At 40.9% G+C, this 23,792-nt stretch overlaps 1 protein-coding gene across 1 annotated transcript in view; it reads right to left on the bottom strand.

Moving 5' to 3' along the window:
• The window catches only part of STRADB (STE20 related adaptor beta), a 33,757-nt gene extending 10,275 nt beyond the window's left edge, over positions 1 to 23,482 (bottom strand). Inside the window, exons 1-3 of the mRNA XM_068968181.1 lie at positions 23,289 to 23,482; positions 19,317 to 19,411; positions 15,736 to 15,816 (exon numbers count right to left, since the gene is read on the bottom strand). Coding sequence (XP_068824282.1) covers positions 15,736 to 15,816; positions 19,317 to 19,328 — 93 coding nt within the window. The 5' untranslated portion in view covers positions 19,329 to 19,411; positions 23,289 to 23,482. The remainder of the gene's footprint in view (positions 1 to 15,735; positions 15,817 to 19,316; positions 19,412 to 23,288) is intronic.
• Positions 23,483 to 23,792: the final 310 nt, after the last annotated feature.

The following is a 23,792-nucleotide window of genomic DNA, read 5'->3' as shown; positions in this document are numbered from 1 at the left end:
AGATGTAAAGACCTATGAAAAATATCCTATTTTGCTGTTCTTGCTTCAAGTGGTTGCCAGTTACAATCATTACACATACAGCTATTCTGCTCAACTAGTGGAGATGTTAACAGTCAAGGAACAATTTCTGTACCGTGGCTTATTAAAAGAAGCTGAAGAAGTTTTTCACAAGATGAGATGAATCAGAAGGGAGGTCAGAAATAAAGATAAACCTCAAGAGATGGGAGAAAAGAATAGAGTATAGAAGTCCTGAGTTAATGACCAAGTACTACTGAGGCCTTTCACAGGGTACTATGGAGTCAAGAGTCCTAAGTCTGCACCAGATCCCAGGGGCAGTAAAATAACATGCATGCAGGAGAAAGAAGCGACTAGCACCACTGGTGTCATATGATAGCCAAGAGGATTTCCAAAAGACACTTAGCCTTTATAGGCACCAGCAGGTGGCAGGAATCTTGTTACTACCTCCAAGGTAAAGAGAATGAAGAAAGCAGTTAGAAATAACATTACTATGTACTAGGAATTCTGCTGACCACATTTTACATTTGATTCTACATGTTCCCTAAACTTTTAAGAGAGCAGAATATAATTATAAGAGCCTGGCAAAAGGTGAATAAAGGTGAATAGTCTTCAAGAGGGATAAAAGGCTGTAAAAAAGAAATTCTACCATATGACTGGAAATAATCCCAATGAAGAAAGAAATCTAAAAAACCAATTCAATTTCTTTAGAATAGTAGTCTTATTAAACTCAGATTTAAAGAACACTATAAGAGAGAGAATGAAGAGCATATAGCAATTTAAAAAAAATTCAAAGTGATAAGTTGTAAGTCTGTCAGGAAGGCTAGAGCACAGAATGAATTGAGACTTACAGTTCACTACTAGAAAAAATTTGGCATCAGATTATCAGATGATGGGTTGAAATCAGGCTAATAAACCTCTACTTTGCATCCATCAATTCCATTAAGGAACAGTCTTCTTTAAACTAGAAGATGTACTTAATTTGTAATTAAGTAGCTGAAGACCAAAACAGATTGTTTTAAATAGGTTCAAACCTCCAGATCAAATATCCTATTACATCTAGGATATTAAGTCTACAAATACAGTAGAACTCAGGTGAGAAACCAGAATGGAAACAGTCAAACATTAACTCAATTTTGAGAAAAGGGAAAAATTATAAAAGGGAAAGCTTGATGCTGTTGCCCAGTAAGGTCTGGTATCAAATTACTACATACACAGTTATGGACACTTAAGAAAACAACATTAGCAGTCACAAGAAGACAAAATAGGTTTACTAAGAGTAAATCATTTTTAACCTCAGCACTCTTTTTGATTTGATAACTAGTTAGAGAATTAAAAGCAAAAATCATAGCAGTGTCCTTGTCCTTCTCAAACTTTTTAAAATAATTTCCTAAAAATTCAAGACTCGGCTAATGAATAGTCTAGAAAAAAGTGATGAAAACAATACCATTTATAATAGCATCAACAAGAATAAAGTACTTAGAAATTAACTTAGCCAAGGCAGTGAAAGGCCTGTACAATGGAAATTACAAAATGCTGCCAAAAGAAATTAAAGAAGACATTACTGAATGGAAACATACCTCATGTTCAAAGACTGTAAGATTTAATATTATGAAAATGCAAAGCACCTCAAATAGCAAAAACACCTTGAAAAAAAATTGGAAGACTCACTCTTCCTGATTTCAAAATCTACTACAAAGCTACAGTACTTAAAACAATGTGGTAATGACAGAAAAGACAGACATATAGGGCAACAAAACAGAGACCTCAGAAATCAAACCTCATATATATAGTCAAATGACTTTGACTAGTGTGCCAACACAATTAATAGGGTTAGGTTAGTATTTTCAACAAACATTACTAAGAACACTGGACATCCAGATGCAAAAGAATGGAGCTGGACCGTACTTACCAAAAAACTAACTCAAGATGGATCAAGAATATATGTGCAGGTAATATTTCTGATAAGAGGTTAATCAGAATACAAATTGAACTAAAACTCAAAACAAAATAAAACTCACCAACAACCCAATTCAAAAAAGGGCAAAGAACCTGAACAGACATTTCTCCAAGAACACATGTATATGGTCAATAAACACATGAAAAGGTGTTCAACAGCACTAATCATTTACTAATCACTTAGTTGCTCAGTCATGTCCGACTCTTTGCGACCCCATGAACCACAGCACACCAGGCCTGCCTGTCCATCACCAACTCCTGGAGTCCACCCAAACCCATGTCCTTTGAGTTGGTGATGCCATCCAACCATCTCATCCTCTGTCGTCCCCTTCTCCTCCTGTCCTCAATTTTTCCCAGCATCAGGGTCTTTTCAAATGAGTCAGTTCTTTGCATCAAGTGCCCAAAGTATTGGAGTTTCAGCTTCAGCATCAGTCCTTCCAATGAACACCAAGGACTGATCTCCTTTAGGATGGACTGGTGGGATCTTCTTGCAGTCCAAGGGACTCTCAAGAGTCTTCTCCAACACCACAGTTCAAAAGCATCAATACTGCACTCAGCTTTCTTTATAGTCTAACTCTCACATCCATACATGACCAATGGAAAAACCATAGCCTTGATAGATGGACCTTTGTTGGCAAAGTAATGTCTCTGCTTTTTAATATGCTGTCTAGGTTGGTCCAGTACTTTGGCCACCTCATGCGAAGAGTTGACTCATTGGAAAAGATTCTGATGCTGGGAGGGATTAGGGGCAGGAGGAAAAGGGGACAACAGAGGATGAGATGGCTGGATGGCATCACTGACTTGATGGATGTGAGTTTGAGTGAACTCTGAGAGTTGGTGATGGACAGGGAGGCCTGGCGTGCTGCAATTCATGGGGTCACAAAGAGTTGGACACGACTGAGCGACTGAACTGAACTGAACTGAGGTTGGTCATAACTTTCCTTCCAAGGAGTAAGCGTCTTTAAATTTCACGGCTGCAATCACCATCTGCAGTGATTTTGGAGCCCAGAAAAATAAAACTGACACTGTTTCCACTGTTTTCCCATCTATTTCCCATGAAGTGATGGGACCAGATGCCATGATCTTCGTTTTCTTAATGTTGAGCTTTAAGCCAACTTTTTCACTCTCCTCTTTCACTTTCATCAAGAGGCTGTTTAATTCTTCACTTTCTGCCACAAGGGTGGTGTCATCTGCATATCTGAGGTTATTGATATTTCTCCTGGCAATCTTGATTCCAGCCTGTGCTTCCTCCTGCCCAGCGTTTCTCATGATGTACTCTGTATATAAGTTAAATAAGCAGGGTGACAATATACAGCCTTGACGTACTCCTTTTCCTATTTGGAACCAGTCTGTTGTTCCCTGTCCAGTTTTATGTTTTTTTTTCCAGAAAAACATCTATTTCTTTGTTGACTATGCCAAAGCCTTTTTTTTTTTTTAACTTTACAATATTGTATTGGTTTTGCCATACACTGATATGAATCTGCCCCAGGGGTACATTTGTTCCCCATCCTGAACCCCCCTCCCACCTCCCTCCCCATACCATCCCTTTGGGTCATCCCAGTGCACTAGCCCCGAGCACCCTGTATCATGCATCGAACCGGGACTGGTGATTCGTTTCACATATGATAGTATACATGTTTCAATGCCATTCTCCCAAATCATTCTACCCTCACCCTCTCTCAGAGAGTCCAAAAGACTGTTCTGTATCTCTTTGGCTGTCTCACATACAGGGTTATCATTACCATCTTTCTAAATTCCATATATATGCGTAAGTATACTGTATTGGTGTTTTTCTTTCTGGCTTACTTCAATCTGTATAATAGGCTCCAGTTTCATCCACCTCATTAAAACTGATTCAAATGTATTCTTTTTAATGGCTAAGTAATACTCCATTGTGTAAAGGACAGAAATGGTATGGACCTAACGGAAGCAGAAGATATTAAGAAGAGGCGGCAAGAATACACAGAAGAACTGTACAAAAAAGATCTTCACAACCCAGATAATCATGATGGTGTGATCACTAATCTAGAGCCAGACATCCTGGAATGGGAAGTCAAGTGGGCCTTAGAAAGCATCACTACGAACAAAGCTAGTGGAGGTGATGGAATTCCAGTAGAGCTGTTTCAAATCCTGAAAGATGCTGCTGTGAAACGGCTGCACTCAATATGCCAGCAAATTTGGAAAACTCAGCAGTGGCCACAGGACTGGAAAAGGTCCTGTCCCAGAGAAAGGCAATGCCAAAGAATGCTCAAACTACCACACAATCGCACTCATCTCACATGCTAGTAAAGTATTGCTCAAAATTCTCCAAGCGAGGTTTCAGGAATACATGAACCATGAACTTCCAGATGTTCAACTGGTTTTAGAAAAGGCAGAGGAACCAGAGATCAAATTGCACTGGATCATGGAAAAAACAGGAGAGCTCCAGAAAAACATCTATTTCTGCTTTATTGACTATGCCAAAGCCTTTGACTGTGTGGATCACAATAAACTGTGGAAAATTCTGAAAGAGATGGGAATACCAGACCACCTAACATGCCTCTTGAGAAATCTGTATGCAGGTCAGGAAGCAACAGTTAGAATTGGACATGGAACAACAGACTGGTTCCAAATAGGAAAAGGAGTACGTCAAGGCTGTATATTGTCACCCTGCTTATTTAACTTTTATGCAGAGTACATCATGAGAAATGCTGGACTGGAAGAAACACAAGCTGGAATCAAGACTGCCAGGAGAAATATCAATAACCTCAGATATGCAGATGACACCACCCTTGTGGCAGAAAGTGAAGAGGAACTAAAAAGCCTCTTGATGAAAGTGAAAGAGGAGAGTGAAAAAGTTGGCTTAAAGCTTCAGAAAATGAAGATCATGGCATCCGGTCCCATCACTTCATGGGAAATAGATGGGGAAACAGTGGAAACAGTGTCAGACTTTATTTTTTTGGGGTCCAAAATCACTGCAGATGGTGACTGCAGCCATGAAATTAAAAGACGCTTACTCCTTGGAAGAAAAGTTATGACCAACCTAGATAGTATATTCAAAAGCAGAGACATTACTTTGCTGACTAAGGTCCATCTAGTCAAGGCTATGGTTTTTCCAGTGGTCACGTATGGATGTGAGAGTTGGACTGTGAAGAAGGCTGAGCATTGAAGAATTGATGCTTTTGAACTGTGGTGTTGGAGAAGACTCTTGAGAGTCCCTTGGACTGCAAGGAGATCCAACCAGTCCATTCTGAAGGAGATCAGCCCTGGGATTTCTTTGGAAGGAATGATGCTAAAGCTGAAACTCCAGTACTTTGGCCACCTCATGCAAAGAGTTGACTCATTGGAAAAGACTCTGATACTGGGAGGGATTGGGGGCAGGAGGAGAAGGGGACGACCGAGGATGAGATGGCTGGATGGCATCATGGACTCGATGGACGTGAGTCTGAGTGAACTCCGGGAGTTGGTGATGGACAGGGAGACCTGGCATGCTGCGATTCATGGGGTCACAGAGAGTTGGACACGACTGAGCGACTGAACTGAACTGAACTGAACCACAGTTTTCTTATCCATTCGTCTGTTTTTGGACATCTAGGCTGCTTCCATGTCCTGGCTATTATAAACAGTGCTGTGATGAACATTGGGGTTTACGTGTCTCTCTCAATTCTGGTTTCCTCGGTGTGTATGCCAGCAGTGGGATTGCTGGATTATATGGCAGTTCTATTTCCAGGTTTTTAAGGAATCTCCACACTGTTCTCCATAGTGGCTGTACTAGTTTGCATTCCCACCAATAGTGTAAGAGTGTTCCCTTTTCTCCACACCCTCTCCAGCATTTATTGTTTGTAGACTTTTGGATAGTAGCCATTTTGACTGGCATGAAATGATACTTCATTGTGGTTTTAATTTGGATTTCTCTGATAATGAGTGATGTTGAGCATCTTTTCAAGTGTTTGTTAGCCATCTGTATGTCCCTTTGGAGAAATGTCTGTTTAGTTCTTCGGCCCATTTTTTGATTGGGTTGTTTATTTTTCTGGAATTCAGCTGCAGGAGTTGCTTGTATATTTTTGAGATTAATTCTTTGTCAGTTGCTTCAGTTGCTATTATTTTCTCCCATTTTGAAGGCTGTCTTTTCACCTTGCTTCCTTTGTTGTGCAGAAGCTTTCGATTTTAATTAGGTCCCATTAGTTTATTTTTGCTTTTATTTCCAATATTCTGGGAGGTGGATCATAGAGGATCCTGCTGTGATTTATGTCAGAGAGTGTTTTGCCTATGTTTTTCTCTAGGAGTCTTATAGTTTCTGGTCTTATGTTTAGATCTTTAATCCATTTAGTTTATTTTTGTGTATGGTGTTAGACAGTGTTCTAGCTTCATTCTTTTACAAGTAGTTGACCAATTTTCCCAGCACCACTTGTTAAGGAGATTGTCTTTTCTCCATTATATATTCTTGCCTCCTTTGTCAAAAATAAGGTGTCCATAGGTGCATGGATTTATCTCTGGGCTTTCTATTTTGTTCCATGGATCTATATTCTGTCTTTGTGCCAGTACCATACTATCTTGATGACTGTGGCTTTGTGGTAGAGCCTGAAGTCAGGCAGGTTGATTCCTCCAGTTCCATTCTTCTTTCTCAAGATTGCTTTGGCTATTTGAGTTTTTTTGCATTTCCATACAAATTGTGAAATTATTTGTTCTAGCTCTGTAAAAAATACCATTGGTAGCTTGATAGGGATTGCATTGAATCTATAGATTGCTTTGGGTAGTATACTCATTTTCACTATATTGATTCTTCCGATCCATCAACACAGTATATTTCTCCATCTATTAGTGTCCTCTTTGATTTCTTTCACCAGTGTTTTACAGTTTTCTATATATACGTCTTTTGTTTCTTTAGGTAGATATATTCCAAAGTATTCTTTTCGTCACAATGGTGAATGGAATTGTTTCCTTAATTTCTCTATTTTCTCACTATTATTCTATAGGAATGCAAGGTATTTCTGTGTGTTGATATTATATCCTACTACTTTACTGTATCCATTGCTTGGCTCTAGTAATTTTCTGGTGGAGTCTTTAGGGTTTTCTATGTAGAGGATCATGTCATCTGCAAACAGTGAGAATTTTACTTCTTCTTTTCCAATTTGGATTCATTTCTTTTTCTGCTTTGATTGCTGTGGCCAAAACTTCCAAAACTATGTTGAATAGTAGTGGTGATAGTGGGCACCCTTGTCCTGTTCCTGACTTTAGGGGAAATGTTTTCAAATTTTCACTGTTGAGGATAATGTTTGCTGTGGATTTGTCATATGTAGCTTTTATTATGTTAAGGTATGTTCCTTCTATTCCTGCTTTCCGGAGGGTTTTTATTACAAATGGTGGTTGGATTTTGTCAAAGGCTTTCTCTGCATCTACTGAGATAATCATATGGGTTTTATTTTTCAGTTTGTTACTGTGGTGTATTACATTGATTTGTGGATACTGAAGAATCCTTGCATCCCTGGGATAAAGCCCACTTGGTCATGAGGTATGAACTTTTTAATGTGTTGGTGGATTCTGATTGCTAGAATTTGTTAAGGATTTTTGCATCTATGCTCATCAGTGATATTGGCCTGTAGTTTTCTTTTTTTGTGGCATCTTTGTCAGGTTTTGGTATTAGGGTGATGGTGGCCTCATGAATGAGTGTGGAAGTTTACCTTCCTCTGCAATTTTCTGGAAGAGTTTGAGTAGGATAGGTTTTAGTGCTTCTCTAAATTTTTGGTAGAATTCAGCTGTTAAGCTGTCTGGACCTGGGCTTTTGTTTGCTGGAAGATTTCTGATTACAGTTTCAATTTCTGTGCTTGTGATGGGTCTGTTTAGATTTTGCATTTCTTCCTGGTTCAGTTTTGGAAAGTTGTTCTTTTCCAAGAATTTGTCCATTTCTTCCAAGTTGTCCATTTTATTGGCATATAATTGCTGATAGTAGTCTCTCATGATCCTTTGTATTTCTGTGTTGTCTGTTGTGATCTCTCCATTTTCATTTCTAATTTTATTGATTTGATTTTTTTTCCCTTTGTTTCTTGAAGAGTCTGGCTAATGGTTGTTAATTTTATTTATCCTCTCAAAGAACCAGCTTTTGGCTTTGTTGATTTTTGCTATGGTCTCTTTTCTTTCTTTTGCATTTATTTCTGCCCTGATTTTAAAGATTTCTTTCTTTCTACTAACCCTGGGGTTCTTCGTTTCTTCCTTTTCCAGTTGCTTTAGGTGTAGAGTTAGGTTATTTGACTCTTTTCTTGTTTCTTGAGGTATGCCTGTATTGCTATGAACCTTCCCCTTAGCACTGCTTTTACAGTGTCCCACAGGTTTGGGGTTGTTGCGTTTTCATTTTCATTCGTTTCTATGCATATCTTGATTTCTTCTGTGTGCTGATTATTCAGCAGCGTGTTGTTCAGCCTCCATATGTTGGAATTTTTAATAGCTTTTCTCCTGTAATTGAGATCTAATCTTACTGCATTGTGGTTAGAAAACATGCTTGGAATGAGTTCAATTTTTTTCAATTTACCAAGGCTAGATTTATGGCCCAGGATGTGATCTATCCTGGAGAAGGTTCCGTATGCACATGAGAAAAGGTGAAATTCATTATTTGGGGGTGAAATGTCCTATAGATATCAATTAGGTCTAACTGGTCTATTGTATCCTTTAAAGTTTGGGTTTTCTTGTTAATTTTCTGTTTAGTTGATCTATCCATAGGTGTGAGTGGGGTATTAAAGTCTCCCACCTTTATTGTGTTATTGTTAATTTCCCCTTTTATACTTGTTAGCATTTGTCTTACATATTGCAGTACTCCTATGTTGGGTGGATATATAATTGTTATATCTTCTTCTTGAATTGATCCTTTGATCATTATGTAGTGTCCTTCTTCATCTCTTTTCAAGCCTTTGTTTTAAACTCTATTTTATCTGATATAGTATTGCTACTCCTGCTTTCTTCTGCTCTCTGTTTGCGCGGAATATCATTTTCCAGCCCTTCACTTTCAGTCTGTATGTGTCCCTTGTTTCCAGGTGGGTCTCTCGAAAGACCTCTATATATGGACAACATATATATGGACCCCTATATATGTCCCCTATATATGGACAACATATATAGGGGTCTTGTTTTTGTATCCATTCAGCCAGTCTTTGTCTTTTGATTGGGGCATTGAACCCATTTACATTTAAGGAAACTATTGACAAGTATGATCCCGTTTCCATTTACTTTGTTGTTTTGGGTTGGAGTTTATACACCCTTTCTGTGTTTCCTGTCTAGAGAAGATCCTTTAGCATTTGCTGGAGAGCTGGGTTGGTGGTGCTGAATTCTCTCAGCTTTTGCTTGTCTGTAAAGCTTTTGATTTCTCCTTCATATTTGAACAAGATCCTTGCTGGGTACAGTAATCTAGGCTGTAGGTTATTTTCTTTCATCATTTTAAGTATGTCCTGCCATTCTCTCCTGGCCTGAAGAGTTTCTATTGAAAGATGAGCTGGGAATCCCCTTGTGTGTTATTTGTTGTTTTCCCCTTGCTGCTCTTAATATTTGTTCTTTGCGTTTGATCTTTGTTAATTTGATTAATATGTGTCTTGGGGTGTTTTGCCTTGGGTATATCCTGTTTCGGACTCTCTGGGTTTCTTGGACTTGGGTGATTATGTCCTTCCCCATTTTAGGAAGTTTTCAACTATTATCTCCTCAAGTATCTTCTCATGGTCTTTCTTTTTGTCTTCTTCTGGGACTCCTATGATTCGAATGTTGGGGCATTTAACATTGTCCCAGAGGTCTCTGAGATTGTCCTCATTTCTTTTAATTCGTTTTTCTTTTTTCCTCTCTGTTTCATTTATTTCTACCATTCTATCTTCTACCTCCATTATTCTACTGTTGGTTCCCTCCAGAGTGTTTTTGAACTCATTTATTGCATTATTCATTATATATTCACTCTTTTTAATTTCTTCTGCTGCTGCTGCTAAGTCGCTTCAGTCATGTCTGACTCTGTGCGACCCCACAGACAGCAGCCCACCAGGCTCCCCTGTCCCTGGGATTCTCCAGGCAAGAACACTGGAGTGGGTTGCCATTTTCTTCTCCTAGGTCCTTGTGAAACCTTTCTTGCATCGTCTCAATCCTTGTCTCCAGGCTATTTATCTGTAACTCCATTTTGTTTTCAAGATTTTGGATCATTTTTACTATCATTATTCAGAATTCTTTATCACGTAGATTCCCTATCTCTTCCTCTTTTCTTTGGTTTGGTGGGCATTTTTCCTGTTCCTTTACCTGCTGGGTATTTCTCTGCCTCTTCATCTTGTTTATATTGCTGTGTTTGGGGTGGACTTTCCATATTCTGGCAGTTTGTAGAGTTCTCTTTATTGTGGAGTTTCCTCCCTGTGGGTGGGGTTGGACAGGTGGCTTGTCAAGATTTCCTGGTTAGGGAAGCTTGTGTTCGTGTCTGATGGGTGGAGCTGGATTTCTTCTCTCTGGAGTGCAATGAAGTGTCCAGTAATCAGTTATGAGATGTTAATGGGTTTACGTCAAGGCTGTATATTGTCACCCTGCTTATTTAACTTTTATGCAGAGTACATCATGAGAAACGCTGGGCTGGAAGAAACACAAGCTGGAATCAAGATTGCCGGGAGAAATATCAGTAACCTCAGATATGCAGATGACACCACCCTTATGGCAGAAAGGGAAGAGGAACTAAAAAGCCTCTTGATGAAAGTGAAAGAGGAGAGTGAAAAAGTTGGCTTAAAGCTCAACATTCAGAAAACGAAGATCATGGCATCTGGTCCCATCACTTCATGGGAAATAGATGGGAAAACAGTGGAAACAGTGTCAGACTTTATTTTGGGGGGCTCCAAAATCACTGCAGATGGTGACTGCAGCCATGAAATTAAAACACGCTTACTCCTTGGAAGAAAAGTTATGACCAACCTAGATAGCATATTCAAAAGCAGAGATATTACTTTGCCGACTAAGGTCCATCTAGTCAAGGCTATGGTTTCTCCTGTGGTCATGTATGGATGTGAGAGTTGGACTGTGAAGAAGGCTGAGCGCCGAAGAATTGATGCTTTTGAACTGTGGTGCTGGAGAAGACTCTTGAGAGTCCCTTGGACTGCAAGGAGATCCAGCCAGTCCATTCTGAAGGAGATCAGCCCTGGCATTTCTTTGGAAGGAATGATGCTAAAGCTGAAACTCCAGTACTTTGGCCACCTCATGTGAAGAGTTGACTCATTGGAGAAGACTCTGATGCTGGGAGGGATTAGGGGCAGGATGAGAAGGGGACGACAGAGGATGAGATGGCTGGATGGCATCACTGACTCAATGGACGTGAGTCTGAGTGAACTCCGGGAGTTGGTGATGGACAGGGAGGCCTGGCGTGGTGCAATTCACGGGGTCGCCAAGAGTCGGACACGACTGACTGACTGACTGATCTCAATGGGTTTGGAGTGACTTTGGGCAGGCTGTACATTGAAGCTCAGGGCTATGTTCCTGTGTTTTTGGAGAATTTATGTGGTATGTCTTGCTCGGGAACTTGTTGGCCCTTGGGTGGTGCTTGGTTTCAGTGTAGGTATTGAGGCGTTTGATGATCTCCTATCGATTAATGTTCCCTGGAGTCAGGAGTTTTCTGGTGTTCTCGGGATTTGGACTTAAGCCTCTTGTCTCTGGTTTTCAGTCTTATTCTTATAGTAGGCTCAAGACTTCTCCATCTGTCACTTTCAAGGCAGTTCCCTCTGTTTTGGCTTCTTCTGTTTGTTGATCTCTTCAATGTCTAATTTCTGCCCTGACACAAGGGGACGGTGGTGGACACTTTTTTAGGCTCCCTTGTTCAGCTGTGCTGTAGGGAGGGAGGAACACTGCAAACAAATATCACTGGCGTGTGCTCACAGTGTCTCAGCCACACTGGGTTTGCCCCTGCTCACGGCGTGTGTGCTTTCCCTGTCTACACTGCTTAGGCTCTAGGTTGCTCTGCTGGGAACTGTCTGAGCCCAGCCCTGGGTTGTATGCATTTCCCAGGTCTAAGCCGCTCAGGTTCAGGTACTCAGATACTTCCTCAAAGGTGCAGACTCAGTTGGGCCTGCGTTTTGTGCCCTTCCCAGGTCTGAGCAGCTCAGGTGACCAGGTGTTTCGTGAGCGTGGTTGCTGTAACTTATCACCTCCCCTGTCCCTGCCGCTCGGTTTGCTAGGTGTACAACCAACGCACCTTCTCAGGCGGATTTGACCATCCAGAATCCCAAGAAGTCTTGGTTAGCAAAGAAGCCTGCTTGCAGTTTGGTAGATGACGCCTCTCTGGGGCCGCAATTGCCCACTTCCGGCTCTGGCTGCCCTCACCTGTCTCTTGCGGGGGATGAGCTGGTTCGCAACCAGCTAGCTCTGCTCAGCCCTTTGTTGTGTGTAGGGCCTGGCAGTGTCTTAGGTTAGGGCTTTCCGTGGGGTAGCTATCCCAGTCTGGTTTGCTATCTCAAGTTACTTCCCTCAGATTGCCCTCAGGGCATTCAGGCCCAGTCCTTACTCTAAGCAACGCAGCCCGCACCTCCCTGCCCAGCTAGTGGTAGATGCAGGCATCTGCACTGCTTCTCTGTTGGGAGTTACCATTGGACACAGAATCTATGGGTTTTAATTATTTGTTTATTTTTCCTCCCGGTTATGTTGCCCTCTGAGGTCCCAAGGCTCGTCACAGACTTGCCAGCGAGAGTGTTTCCTGGTGTTTGGAAACTTCTCTCTTTTTTTAAGACTCTCTTCCTGGGACGCATCTCTGTCCCTACCTCTTCTGTCTCTCTTTTTATCTTTTATATTTTTTCCTACCTCTTTTGGCTGCTTTTCTGGGTGCCTGATGTCCTCTGCCGGCATTCAGAAGTTGTTTTGTTGAATTTACTCAGTGTTCAAATGTTCTTGTGATGGATTTGTGGGGGAGAAAGTGGTCTCCCCATCCTATTCCTCCACCATCTTAGGACTGCCCCCTCCTGCCCTGCCCCCCGCCATGTCCAGTTCTAACTGTTGCTTCCTGACTTGCATATAGGGTTCTCAAGAGGCAGGTCAGGTGGTCTGGTATTCCCATCTCTTTCAGAATTGTCCACAGTTTCTTGTGATTCACACAGTCAAAGGCTTTGGCATAGTCAAAAAAGCAGAAAGAGATGTTTTTCTGGAACTCTCTTGCTTTTTCCATGATCCAGTGGACGTTGGCAATTTGTTGTCTGGTTCCTCACCTTTTCTAAAACCAGCTTGAACATCTGGAAGTTTGCAGTTCACATATTGGTGAAGCCTGGCTTGGAGAATTTTAAACATCACTTTACTAGCACATGAGGTGAGTGCAACTGTATGGTAGTTTGAGCATTCTTTGGCATTGCCTTTCTTATCTAATCACTGAAAACTGAAAGTGAAGTCACTCAGTCGTGTCCGACTTTTTGTGACCCCATGGACTGCAGCCCACCAGGCTCCTCTGTCCATGGGATTCTCCAGGCAAGAATACTGGAGTGGGTTGCCATTTCCTTCTCCAGGGGATCTTCCCAACCCAGGGATCGAACCCACGTCTCCTGCATTGCAGGCAGACGCTTTAACCTCTGAGCCACCAGGGAAGCCCTATCTAATCATTAGGGAAATGCAAATCAAAACTACCATGAGATACCAACTCCCATCCTTTACAATGGCTGTTATCGAAAAGCAGAAAATAATGAGTTTTGGAGAGAATGTAGAGAAACTGGAACTCTTATGCACTGCTGGTGGGAAGGTAAAATGGTACAGCTACTATGGAAAACAGTATGGTGGCTCCTCAAAAAATTTAAATAGAATTACCATATGATCCAGCAATTCTGCTTCTGGGTATGTACCTAAAAGAATTGAAGTCACAATCTCAAAGAGATTTGTATACCCATGTTCATAGAAGCATTATTCTTCACAAGAGCGGCAATGTGGAAGCAACCCAAGTTTTCAACAGCAAATAAATGAAGAAGCAAAATGTAGTGTACACATATAATGAAGAATTATTCAACCTTAAAGATTAAGGAAATTCTGCAATATGCTGCAATACCAATGAACCTTGAGGGTATTATGCTAACTGAAAATTCTCAGTCAGAAAATAATAAATACATTACTTATATTGGTACTTAGAGTAGTCAAATATCAGAGACAGAAAGTGGTTTCCAAGAGGTGGGGAGTTATGGAGATGAAGAGCAGTGATGGTTGTACAATATTATGAATTATTTGATGCCACTGAACTATATACTTAAAAATGGTTAAAAAAAAAAGCAGCACTTCTGGAAGTTCCCTGAGTTCTAGGCATCTCTCTTGGTAACAGCAAAGAGTCAACAACAGACACTTTACTTTCTAAACTCTACCTCAGTCTGAAGGGTAATACTTGAATGAAAACTAGGACCGCATACTGTATTCTATTGTACAAAAGGGTATGTAACTAGAAGACTTAAAAGTATTAGTGAGTAAAAAGTGAAATGACAAAAATGACAACTGAAGATAAGATCAGGATAAATTTATAAACAAAACTAATTAAGATCACTCTATTTTGTAGGGCTAAGGTATTTGCAAGGCAGGTTCTATTTTATAGAAATAATTATATAATAAAGATTTAGAGATTAAAGGTGGAAGATCCCAGAGAAACATTTATTTATTAGCATGTTTCTTTAAATATTATTTAATGTATCAGTTATTACCCAGGGATGATAAAGAAGACAGGATGCCTATTTTGGCGGGTTCATGTGGAGAGACATATACATCAATCACTGTGAGATTAATATAGTAAATGCCTTTTTATGAGGATGTCTAAGATCTGCAGGAGCATAACAGAATTAAAGATACAAGAGCAAAGGCTTCAGATGTGATATTTGAGCCAACTCTTTAAGCAAGAGGAAGAATTTTAGAGGCAGAAAATCAAAAAGGGTATTTCAAGCAGAAATAAAAGTATGTGCTAAGACTCAGTAATAATAAATGAAACTCAAAAATCAGACATATTCCATACCATTAAAAGTCCTTATACCACATTAAGAAATTTAGGCTTTATCCCACAGGATTTAGGAAATCAATGGCAATTTTAAAGCTGGAAAGTGGCACAAACAGGCCTGTTCAGGCAACAGTGTTGAATACTGACCTAAGTGGGAGATCATAAGAGGTTATATGTATGACTAGGAAACTACAAGCAATGAGTTTACCTACAATAGTCCAGGTGAGAGATGATGAGATCTGAGTATTAACAGTGATCAGGTGAAGGAGGGGATGGACTCATGGGCATTTCAAAGACTTGGTATATAACTAGATGTGAGGGCAAAGGAAGAGCCAGTGTGAGGATAACTACAAAGTTCCCAGTGAGGGTGATTTAGCAGATGGATTTTCATTTGCCAAAGCTGGAAATTCAATAGGTCAGTGAGGTCTAAGAGAAGATTAAGGTTTTACTCAAATTGCTATAGAGATAGCTTTCAAAACTCTAGCCAGAGGTATTCTATAGACACATCTGATACCCAGGAAAGAGTCAAAGCTGCCAGTAAAAATTTGAGAATCATCAGTCCTGCCTGATGACCAGGTCCCCTATCAACCTGAAGGATAGCCTTAGGTACCTGTAGACAATCTGAAATCTGAGCAACTGAAACCACAGGAGCCTGTGAGACTGCTTAGGGAGAGTCTGTTTAGGCAGAAGAGCAGAGATCAATTATAGACTGTTGGAGAACAGCTTAAGTAGAGGTAGGAAAAAGAGTAGGAAGAAAAGAAAAAGAGATAAAGGAGAACTAAAAATTATATTCTATAAAATAGCATTACAGGAGGCAGAAGAAGAACATTTGTACTCAACCATTTTCTTACCAAATTTTGATGGGTACTGGTTTCAGACTGTTTTTCAGGTCTGAGTGATTCAACTTGTGTTCGTGAAGTGCAGAAACAATCCTGTAAAGTCAGAAATATATTAAATAAGTGAAAAATCAAAAACACTGTATGGGTGGCACATGGATACAAAGTGAGGAACAGAGAGAAGGGGCAACATGCAGGAGCCTGAACTGGAGCCAAGATTCATACTGGGGGAGAAGGGAGAAGCAGCTGGGTATGCAGAAGACAAACTTCATACCTGCTGTAGTGTTACTTGGTGCTACCTCTGATTCTTGCTCTCGACCCTGGAGGAAATACCTATTCATTCTTACTGCAGGTGCTAGTATTTAACTTTTTCATCATCTTTGCAGTTTTCTTCTGAGTGTTTAGCTAGAGATTATTTTGTTGTACTCATATAATTTTTCTTGATCCTCAGATTTTTTTCCCTCAGGTGTAGTAACCATGTTTATCTATATTTAAACCACATATTGAGTATACTTGGAACCAATGCTGTTTTCTAAAGTGATAAAGATCTCTAACCAACTCAAATCAAATTAAGAAACTTAGTTCCATTATCACAATTTACATTTTCCTGCATTTTAACTCAAGGTTTTATTATCACATACTGTCAATAAAGAAATGTAACACCTCAACATGTTAGCAATGTGAAGCTGATGTTACATTATTTAGGAAGAAAATGTGCCCCCCAAAAAAGTATAAACAAGCTATATGAAAGAGATTTTTAATTAATGTCAAGCATCTCATGAACATTCATTTTTATATGAACATTAACGTATAATTGGGTCCCTGGTGGCTCAGACAGTAAAGAATATGCCTGTAATACGGGAGACCTGGGTTTGATTCCTGAGTCCTGAAGATCCCTTGGAGTGGGGAAAGGCTACCCACTCCAGGATTCTTCCTTGGAGAATTCCATGGACAGAGGAGCCTGGTGGGCATCCATGCGGTCACAAAGAGTCAGACATGACTGAGTGACTAACACTTTCACTTTTCACTACTAAAGTATAATATCAACTGAGTCTTTAAGATAAATCCATCCATGTCTACTTAATGGTTTCAGTTACTTAATCAAACCAAAATCCTTTCTCTAAAAATATGCCATAATATCTCACTAATCAAATTAATAATTTTCTGTTAGCCTAAATTACTGATTAAATTGAATTCCTATAGTATGTATATTATTGATCTTACTACAATAATCTTAAATAGATCCCCATCATTTTATGTTAAATGTGCCCTCAAAGAACAGGAGCTAAGAGTACCTAGATAGCTGTAGAATCATTTCCTTTGCAAAGTTCTATTGGTTTGTATAGGATGAATAAAATTTATAATAAAACAGTTTTTGAAGATACTATTGTTGTTCATATAAAAAACAATCACCAGTTAGGTCATTTATATGTTATTTGGTACTTAAATATATTTTCCAACATTTACTCTGAATCTTTCACAATAATCATTAATATTTTGTGTGAAAAAGGGTTAACATAGCAGGCCTAAAACTGCTATCCTTGGAAAGGCCTGCTTGCAAGGCTGACACTTGGCTGGTATCTAGGAACTCGGATTTTGGGAGGGTTCCCACCATTCTTTGATAAGAATGGATCACGGTGCCTAAACTGTTTGTGCAAACAACATGGTTTATGCTGAACGCCTGCTTTTTTTCTAAGAGTGTGAAATTTTGTTACTTGCTGCTCCTTTGAAAACACCATTTCCTACCTGTTAAACAGACAGTAAACTTTGAACAGGGAAGAATCCTTCCTTAACTTTATCTGAGTTGCACAAATATCTCATTGAGGAGAAAACATGAAGGTTTTGATTCAAAAGAGTCTAAATATTTCATCATTGCAAGAAGAATAGAAACTGAAATTATTAACAAACTGAACAAATATAAATGACCCACTATCAAATTCTATTTTTCCAAAAAAATCCATTATTATGAAATAATAGATTAAGTAAGATGTCTTTCCCCCCAAATTTGGAAACCTAGGCAACCACATAGCCCTTTGAACCTCAGGATCTTCATCTATCAAATACCCCTTTACATCTCATCCAACTTACAAATTGACATAAAATTGTTAAATCTTAGATAATCCTTTAGAGCAGAAACTATGGTCCATGAATCAAATCTGACCCACCACCTGTTTTAGTGTGTAAAGTTTTACAGAAACATAGATATTTGCATTTAACTCATATTGCCTACGGAGAAGGCAATGGCACCCCACTCCAGCACTCTTGCCTGGAAAATTCCATGGACGGAGGAGCCTGAAAGGCTGCAGTCCATGGGGTTGCTAAGAGTCGGACACAACTGAGCGACTTCACTTTCACTTTTCACTTTCATGCATTGGAGAAGGCAATGGCAACCCACTCCAGTGTTCTTGCCTGGAGAATCCCAGGGACGGGGGAGCCTGGTGGGCTGCCGTCTCTGGGGTCACACAGAGTCGGACATGACTGAAGCGACTTAGCAGCAGCATACTGCCTATGGCTGCTTTGGTAACAAAAGGGTAATTTAATGGAGATCATATAGCACACAAATCCTACCTGACCCTCTAAAGAAAAAGTCTGCAGATCTTGCTTTAGAAAAATGAGGTAATATTTCACCTCAATATATTTTCCAGATATATAAAGCTCCCCTTTTAGGTACATAAACTTTACTTTAAACACAAAGTGAATGCATTCTATATTTTCCAAATAACCAACAATATAGTCTCCTAACTTCATAGTCCTGCCTCTCAGATTTGGCAATTGATGGAGTGAATTGGCCGATATGAGTTTGATCCTTGCCTCTAATTCTTTGCAATCTTAGACCAAACTCTAAATGAGGATTATACCACCAATCACTAACAATTTTGAAGACTAAGAGAGATATATTAAAGTATTTGAAAATTACATATGCACCCACCACTTTTTAAAAGATCACTGCTTTAATAATTTAAATATTCAAATAAAGTATTATATTCTATATTAAGACACAATGGAAGTCCTAAAACTACTTAATCTAGACTAGATACCATGAACTTCATACAAAACAGAAACCAAGTTAGTATCTATATATCATATTATACATTGATCCAAATGTATCTTGTCTTGCTAAGTCAAGGGGCTTATTTTTCATACTGTTTTGCTTGCTGCTGCTAAGTCGCTTCAGTCGTGTTCGACTCTGTGTGATCCCATAGACGGCAGCCCACCAGGCTCCGCCGTCCCTGGGATTCTCCAGGCAAGAACACCTTTAGTCAAATGGTAATTTGTAAAAAGGGATTTCTGAAAGATTTAAAGAATAAAGCTGGATGGAAGAGGAATACTAAGGATAGTAAATGTATGAGAAAAAGTGTGTATGGGACAAAGGAATAGAGGGAGTATATCTGAAAAGTATAGGAGAAGCTCTTTTTTAAAGAGACAAAAACTCAGTGAGAACTTAACTTATGTTTAAAGACCAGAAGTCATTCAGATCAAAATAACATCTCAGAGCATAAGAATATTCCATCAGACTACTCCTTCTCTTATGGCTTTACACTAATATCTAACTACTCTGTTGATACAAAATTAGATCCACATTTATAAAAACTTACCAAAAGAGACATTGAATCGCTTTAGTTCACAGAAAGTAACAAAAATCCATCTACTCCAAAGATTTCTGCTTTAATCTTCAAGACACTGAAATATCCTAGTATGAAAAACAGAAGCAAAATAACATATTTACATAACAATTCCTTAAAGATCTAGTTGCCAAAACCCACCACTATTTGGGCAGCTGTTCCCTGACACAAGGACTACCGACGTTTCTGAAAGGTGTTCTTAAAGAGCGTTTCTGTTTACCGAATGCCATTTCGGACCTGATATCACAAGAGATATCAGATATTACCCACTCCAGTATTCTTGGGCATCTCTGGTGGCCCAGCTGGTAAAGAATCCACCAGCAATGCAGGAGACCTGAGTTCAATCCCTGGGTTGGGAAGATCCCCTGGAGAAGGGAAAGGCTACCGACTACAGTATTCTGGCCTGGAGAATTCCATGGACTGCGTAGCCCATGGGGTTGCAAAGAGCCTGACTTTCACAGATTTCCATCACAAAGGCAAAGTGCAGTTGAAAGGAGGTTCTGAATATTTCCAAAGCCTTGATTACCTGCATCTGTTCTTCCTTATCTGTATTACTTTTTTCAAGAACCCTAAGCAAAATGTAAAAACAATACAAAAAGGCAATTTGGGGCCCACTTTTACTACAAATGATGCCCAAGAATTTCCAATAGTTCTACTTATAAGTAAACTTTGAATCTTCCAAAGCTTCCTTATCAATTCATTACCTATTAAATCATTTAGGGTCACTAAATTTCCCAAATTTAGCAAATTTGGGAACGAATCAGGATTAGTAACAGACTAGGAATTAATAACATTTTCTTCTTGCCATATGTTTACAAATTTTTTTTTCAGTTTTCATGTGAAAATATTTTCTGTAGGTTGAATTTTTTTACCTTATGATTCTTAGTGCTCATTTCCATTCTTCTTGGAATTTATTGACAGATATGAAAAATATGCTGATTATTATGCAAATAATTCCTGTCCAGTTTCACTGATGGCATATTAATCTTAATAGTTTATGAAGACTCCAACAGATGCAGAGGTTTTTAAACCTCTAGTAACTTACTAGATTTACATTCAAGAAGCTACAAAACAGGTTTTTAAACCTCTAGTAACTTACTAGATTTACATTCAAGAAGCTACAAAAGCACCACCAAAATTTCCCAGATCTTTCTGCATAGAAAGGGTGGCAATGTTCTAAACTTCCTAGTGAGAGGTATTCCCTTACACCTACCCAATTTCTCTTTCACCTAAATTGTGACTCATTATTTCATTTTAATGAAATTCCCAAGTTCGATCAAGGCATCTGCAAACATCTGAACAAATGGCAAAGAAAAGGATTTTGTAAACCACAGAAGTTATAGACCAGCATCTAATTTTATTGTTAAGGAAAGAAGTCAATTTGTTCATGATATTCACTACAGACCAAAGGTAAAAATGGGTGTGTTGGGGGGAGGCCCTGACAGGGTTTGATTATTTTTGTCTCCTGCCATTCATTATAAATATAAGGCACTGATATTTGTTGTGTTACAAAAGGGATAATGTAACACCTGCCCTGCCCAGTTTCCAGGTGGTTCAGATCAAATGAAATGCTTCATCTGAAAGTGGTTAGAATTACCAAATACTGTATCCATATAAAAGCTTAAGAAGATGCTCTGAAAGGTACAGTTATTACTGTTGGCAGTACCAAATGGTAGGGCTCATTTGGAAAGAAAGTTGGCAATGTTTTGATAACCATAAAAACATTCATACCTTTTGATTCTATAAAATTCTTACTTCTAGTAATCTAAAAAAATATTTAAGTAAATGAAGAAACCATTCACATGCAGAAAGTAATTACACTGCTATCTGAAACAATCAAGTATTTTTACCACAGTGTTTAATGAATGGCTGTCATGGGTCAGGTTCTGTGCTGGGCACTGGAGACACTCACTAGTGACCCAGGCAAACAAGGTCCAGACCACTTGCAGCATACATTCCCACAAGCCAAGATTAGAGATGTGGTGATTAACTGAATTTCCTAGTTCTCATGATTGTTTCCTACTTTTTCCACATAATAATAGTAAGTTCTTTCTTAAACAAAAAAAATTTTAACTACGTTATCTGCTACTGCTGCTGCTAAGTCACTTCAGTCGTGTCCGACTCTGTGCGACCCCAGAGACGGGAGCCCACCAGGCTCCCCCGTCGCTGGGATTCTCCAGGCAAGAACACTGGAGTAGGCTGCCATTTCCTTCTCCAGTGCAGGAAAGTGAAAAGTGAAAGTGAAGTCGCTCAGTCGTGTCAGCGACCCCATGGACTGCAGTCTTCAAGGCTCCTCCGTCCATGGGATTTTCCAGGCAAGAGTACTGGAGTGGGTTGCCATTGCCTTCTCCAACTACATTATCTATTTTTCAGGGAAACTCAGAAGAAACACACAATCTGTGAAAACTGTTAGTACTAAAGGTGTTGCCCCTGTACGGGGCTTAATCCCAGAGGATTTTGCTTCAGATGTGACAGACTATTAAGAGATAATTTTATAAGACATTTTGAGGTCAAGGCAGCAGTTGCCCCCGGTAAGGGGTGGGGGAAGGGGGCAAATTTGCTGTTATAATTTTCTCCTGCATGCTTTCACTAGGTATGAATATCTTTTTAAAAAAATTCATAGTTGAGACTTGTATTTCTGAATGTATTCACACGTACATCACTGTGATCTCTCATACTTGTATCTAAAAAGCTAATCAGGAAAAAGCTTTGTAAATAAATTTATTCTAGGTGATTCAGATCAAATGAATCACTTTATCTGAATGAAGAATGAATGAAGAATGGTTCCTCTGAAAACTTTAATCTGAAAGGTTAACACTTTCTGAAACAATCAGAATGTGCAAATTACAGAACTCGGGTTTTGAGTTACTTTAATCATCCAACAGAGGCCCTTGTTACAGGGAATGTAAAAAAGCCCGATTTTCACTCCAGTACTCTTGCCTGGAAAATCCCATGGACGGAGGAGCCTGGAAGGCTGCAGTCCATGGGGTCGCTGAGGGTCGGACACGACTGAGCGACTTCACTTTCACTTTTCACTTTCCTGCACTGGAGAAGGAAACGGCAACCCACTCCAGTGTTCTTGCCTGGAGAATCCCAGGGACGGGGGAGCCTGGTGGGCTGCCGTCTATGGGGTCGCACAGAGTCGGACACGACTGAAGTGACCTAGCAGTAGCAACTCTTTGTGGAGCCTTAAAATTACTGTACTTTTCAAAGCGATGCTGGGAACCCATAAAATCTTAACTATAGCGACGCACAACTAGGTAGAATTTTCCAAACTTAGCATCGAGACTCAAGCTTTCAAAAAATATTTACTAAGCGCCTACTGTGGGCCAGGCTTTTGCTAGGTACGCGCTGTCACAAATTCCAATCGCGTTTTGAGGGAAAAGGTGCTTGACACAACAAATCCACGAAGGAAAAACACAATCCTGAACTTAACTAACGAGGAGAAAACACAGCTTGCATTCAATTATATAAAAGCTTCCTTGCGAGTCCTGCTTTGGGGGACTTTGTAGCGAACTCGGAGAAGGTGGCACACGGAGCGGGGCCGGAGGGCGTCTCGTGTTTGGGAATGCCACGCGTGGGTGAGTGTGGCCAAAGGTGAGAGCAGGGCTGGGGGTGCTGGGAACCGGGAGAGCACCGTGGGCGGCCGGACCCGCGCACCTGGCGCCGCCGACCCCAGCAGGCGCAGCCTACCCACACGCAGGTGCTCTCCGCCGCTCGGCCCGGGACGCAGGACAGAACCGGAGCTGCGCGGGGCGCAGGGGCCGCTCTTCAGGCGGAGCCGGATCCCCGCCACGGCTCCGCCAGCCGCCCGGGCTCCGGCTGGAGGTATGACGGCGAGTTCTAGCCTCGAGCTTCCCGAGGCGCGCGCGGACTCAGCCGCGCTCCCTCACTTCGCGACCGGCCCCTAGCCCTTCCCCTCCCTGCCCGGCCTCCCCTCATTACCCTGGCGGCGACCACGGCCAGCGGTTCTCCTCAAGCGGCCAGCGGTACGGGGCCTGGGCGCCCGGCCCGCCCAGGGGCAAAGCGAGAGCGCAAGGCCCGCTCCCAGCGCGGGCCGCGGAGCCAAGGAGGCGGTGCGACCCGGACTGGGGTTGTGGGCCTGGAACTCTGCCCCAAACCCCCGCAGCCCGCCGGGACTGGACTCGCCCCACTTCGGCCCCAGGGTTGCTGCCCCGCCTCCCGCCTCCCGCTTCAGGGCCAGCAGGGAGGGGCGTGGCCTTCGAGTTAAGGGGCGTGGCCTAGATTAAACTACAATTCCCAGCAGGTCGTGCGCTGGCGCCGTGCAGGCTGCTGGGAGAATGGGTCTCCTCCTCTCTTCCCCGATTGTGTGGGGGCTGTCATTGACCTGGCGTCGCTGCAAAACCGAAGTCGCTGAATGATGATGTTGTGAAGTTGCCCGCCCGTCCCTGCCACGCCCAGATAGTTTTTGGCAGCGGCGGCCGCCCA

The sequence above is a fragment of the Capricornis sumatraensis genome, chromosome 3, assembly GCF_032405125.1.
Source record: "Capricornis sumatraensis isolate serow.1 chromosome 3, serow.2, whole genome shotgun sequence".
In the NCBI taxonomy this organism is placed as follows: Eukaryota; Metazoa; Chordata; class Mammalia; order Artiodactyla; family Bovidae; genus Capricornis; species Capricornis sumatraensis.
This window is presented reverse-complemented; position numbering and strand designations above follow the sequence as displayed.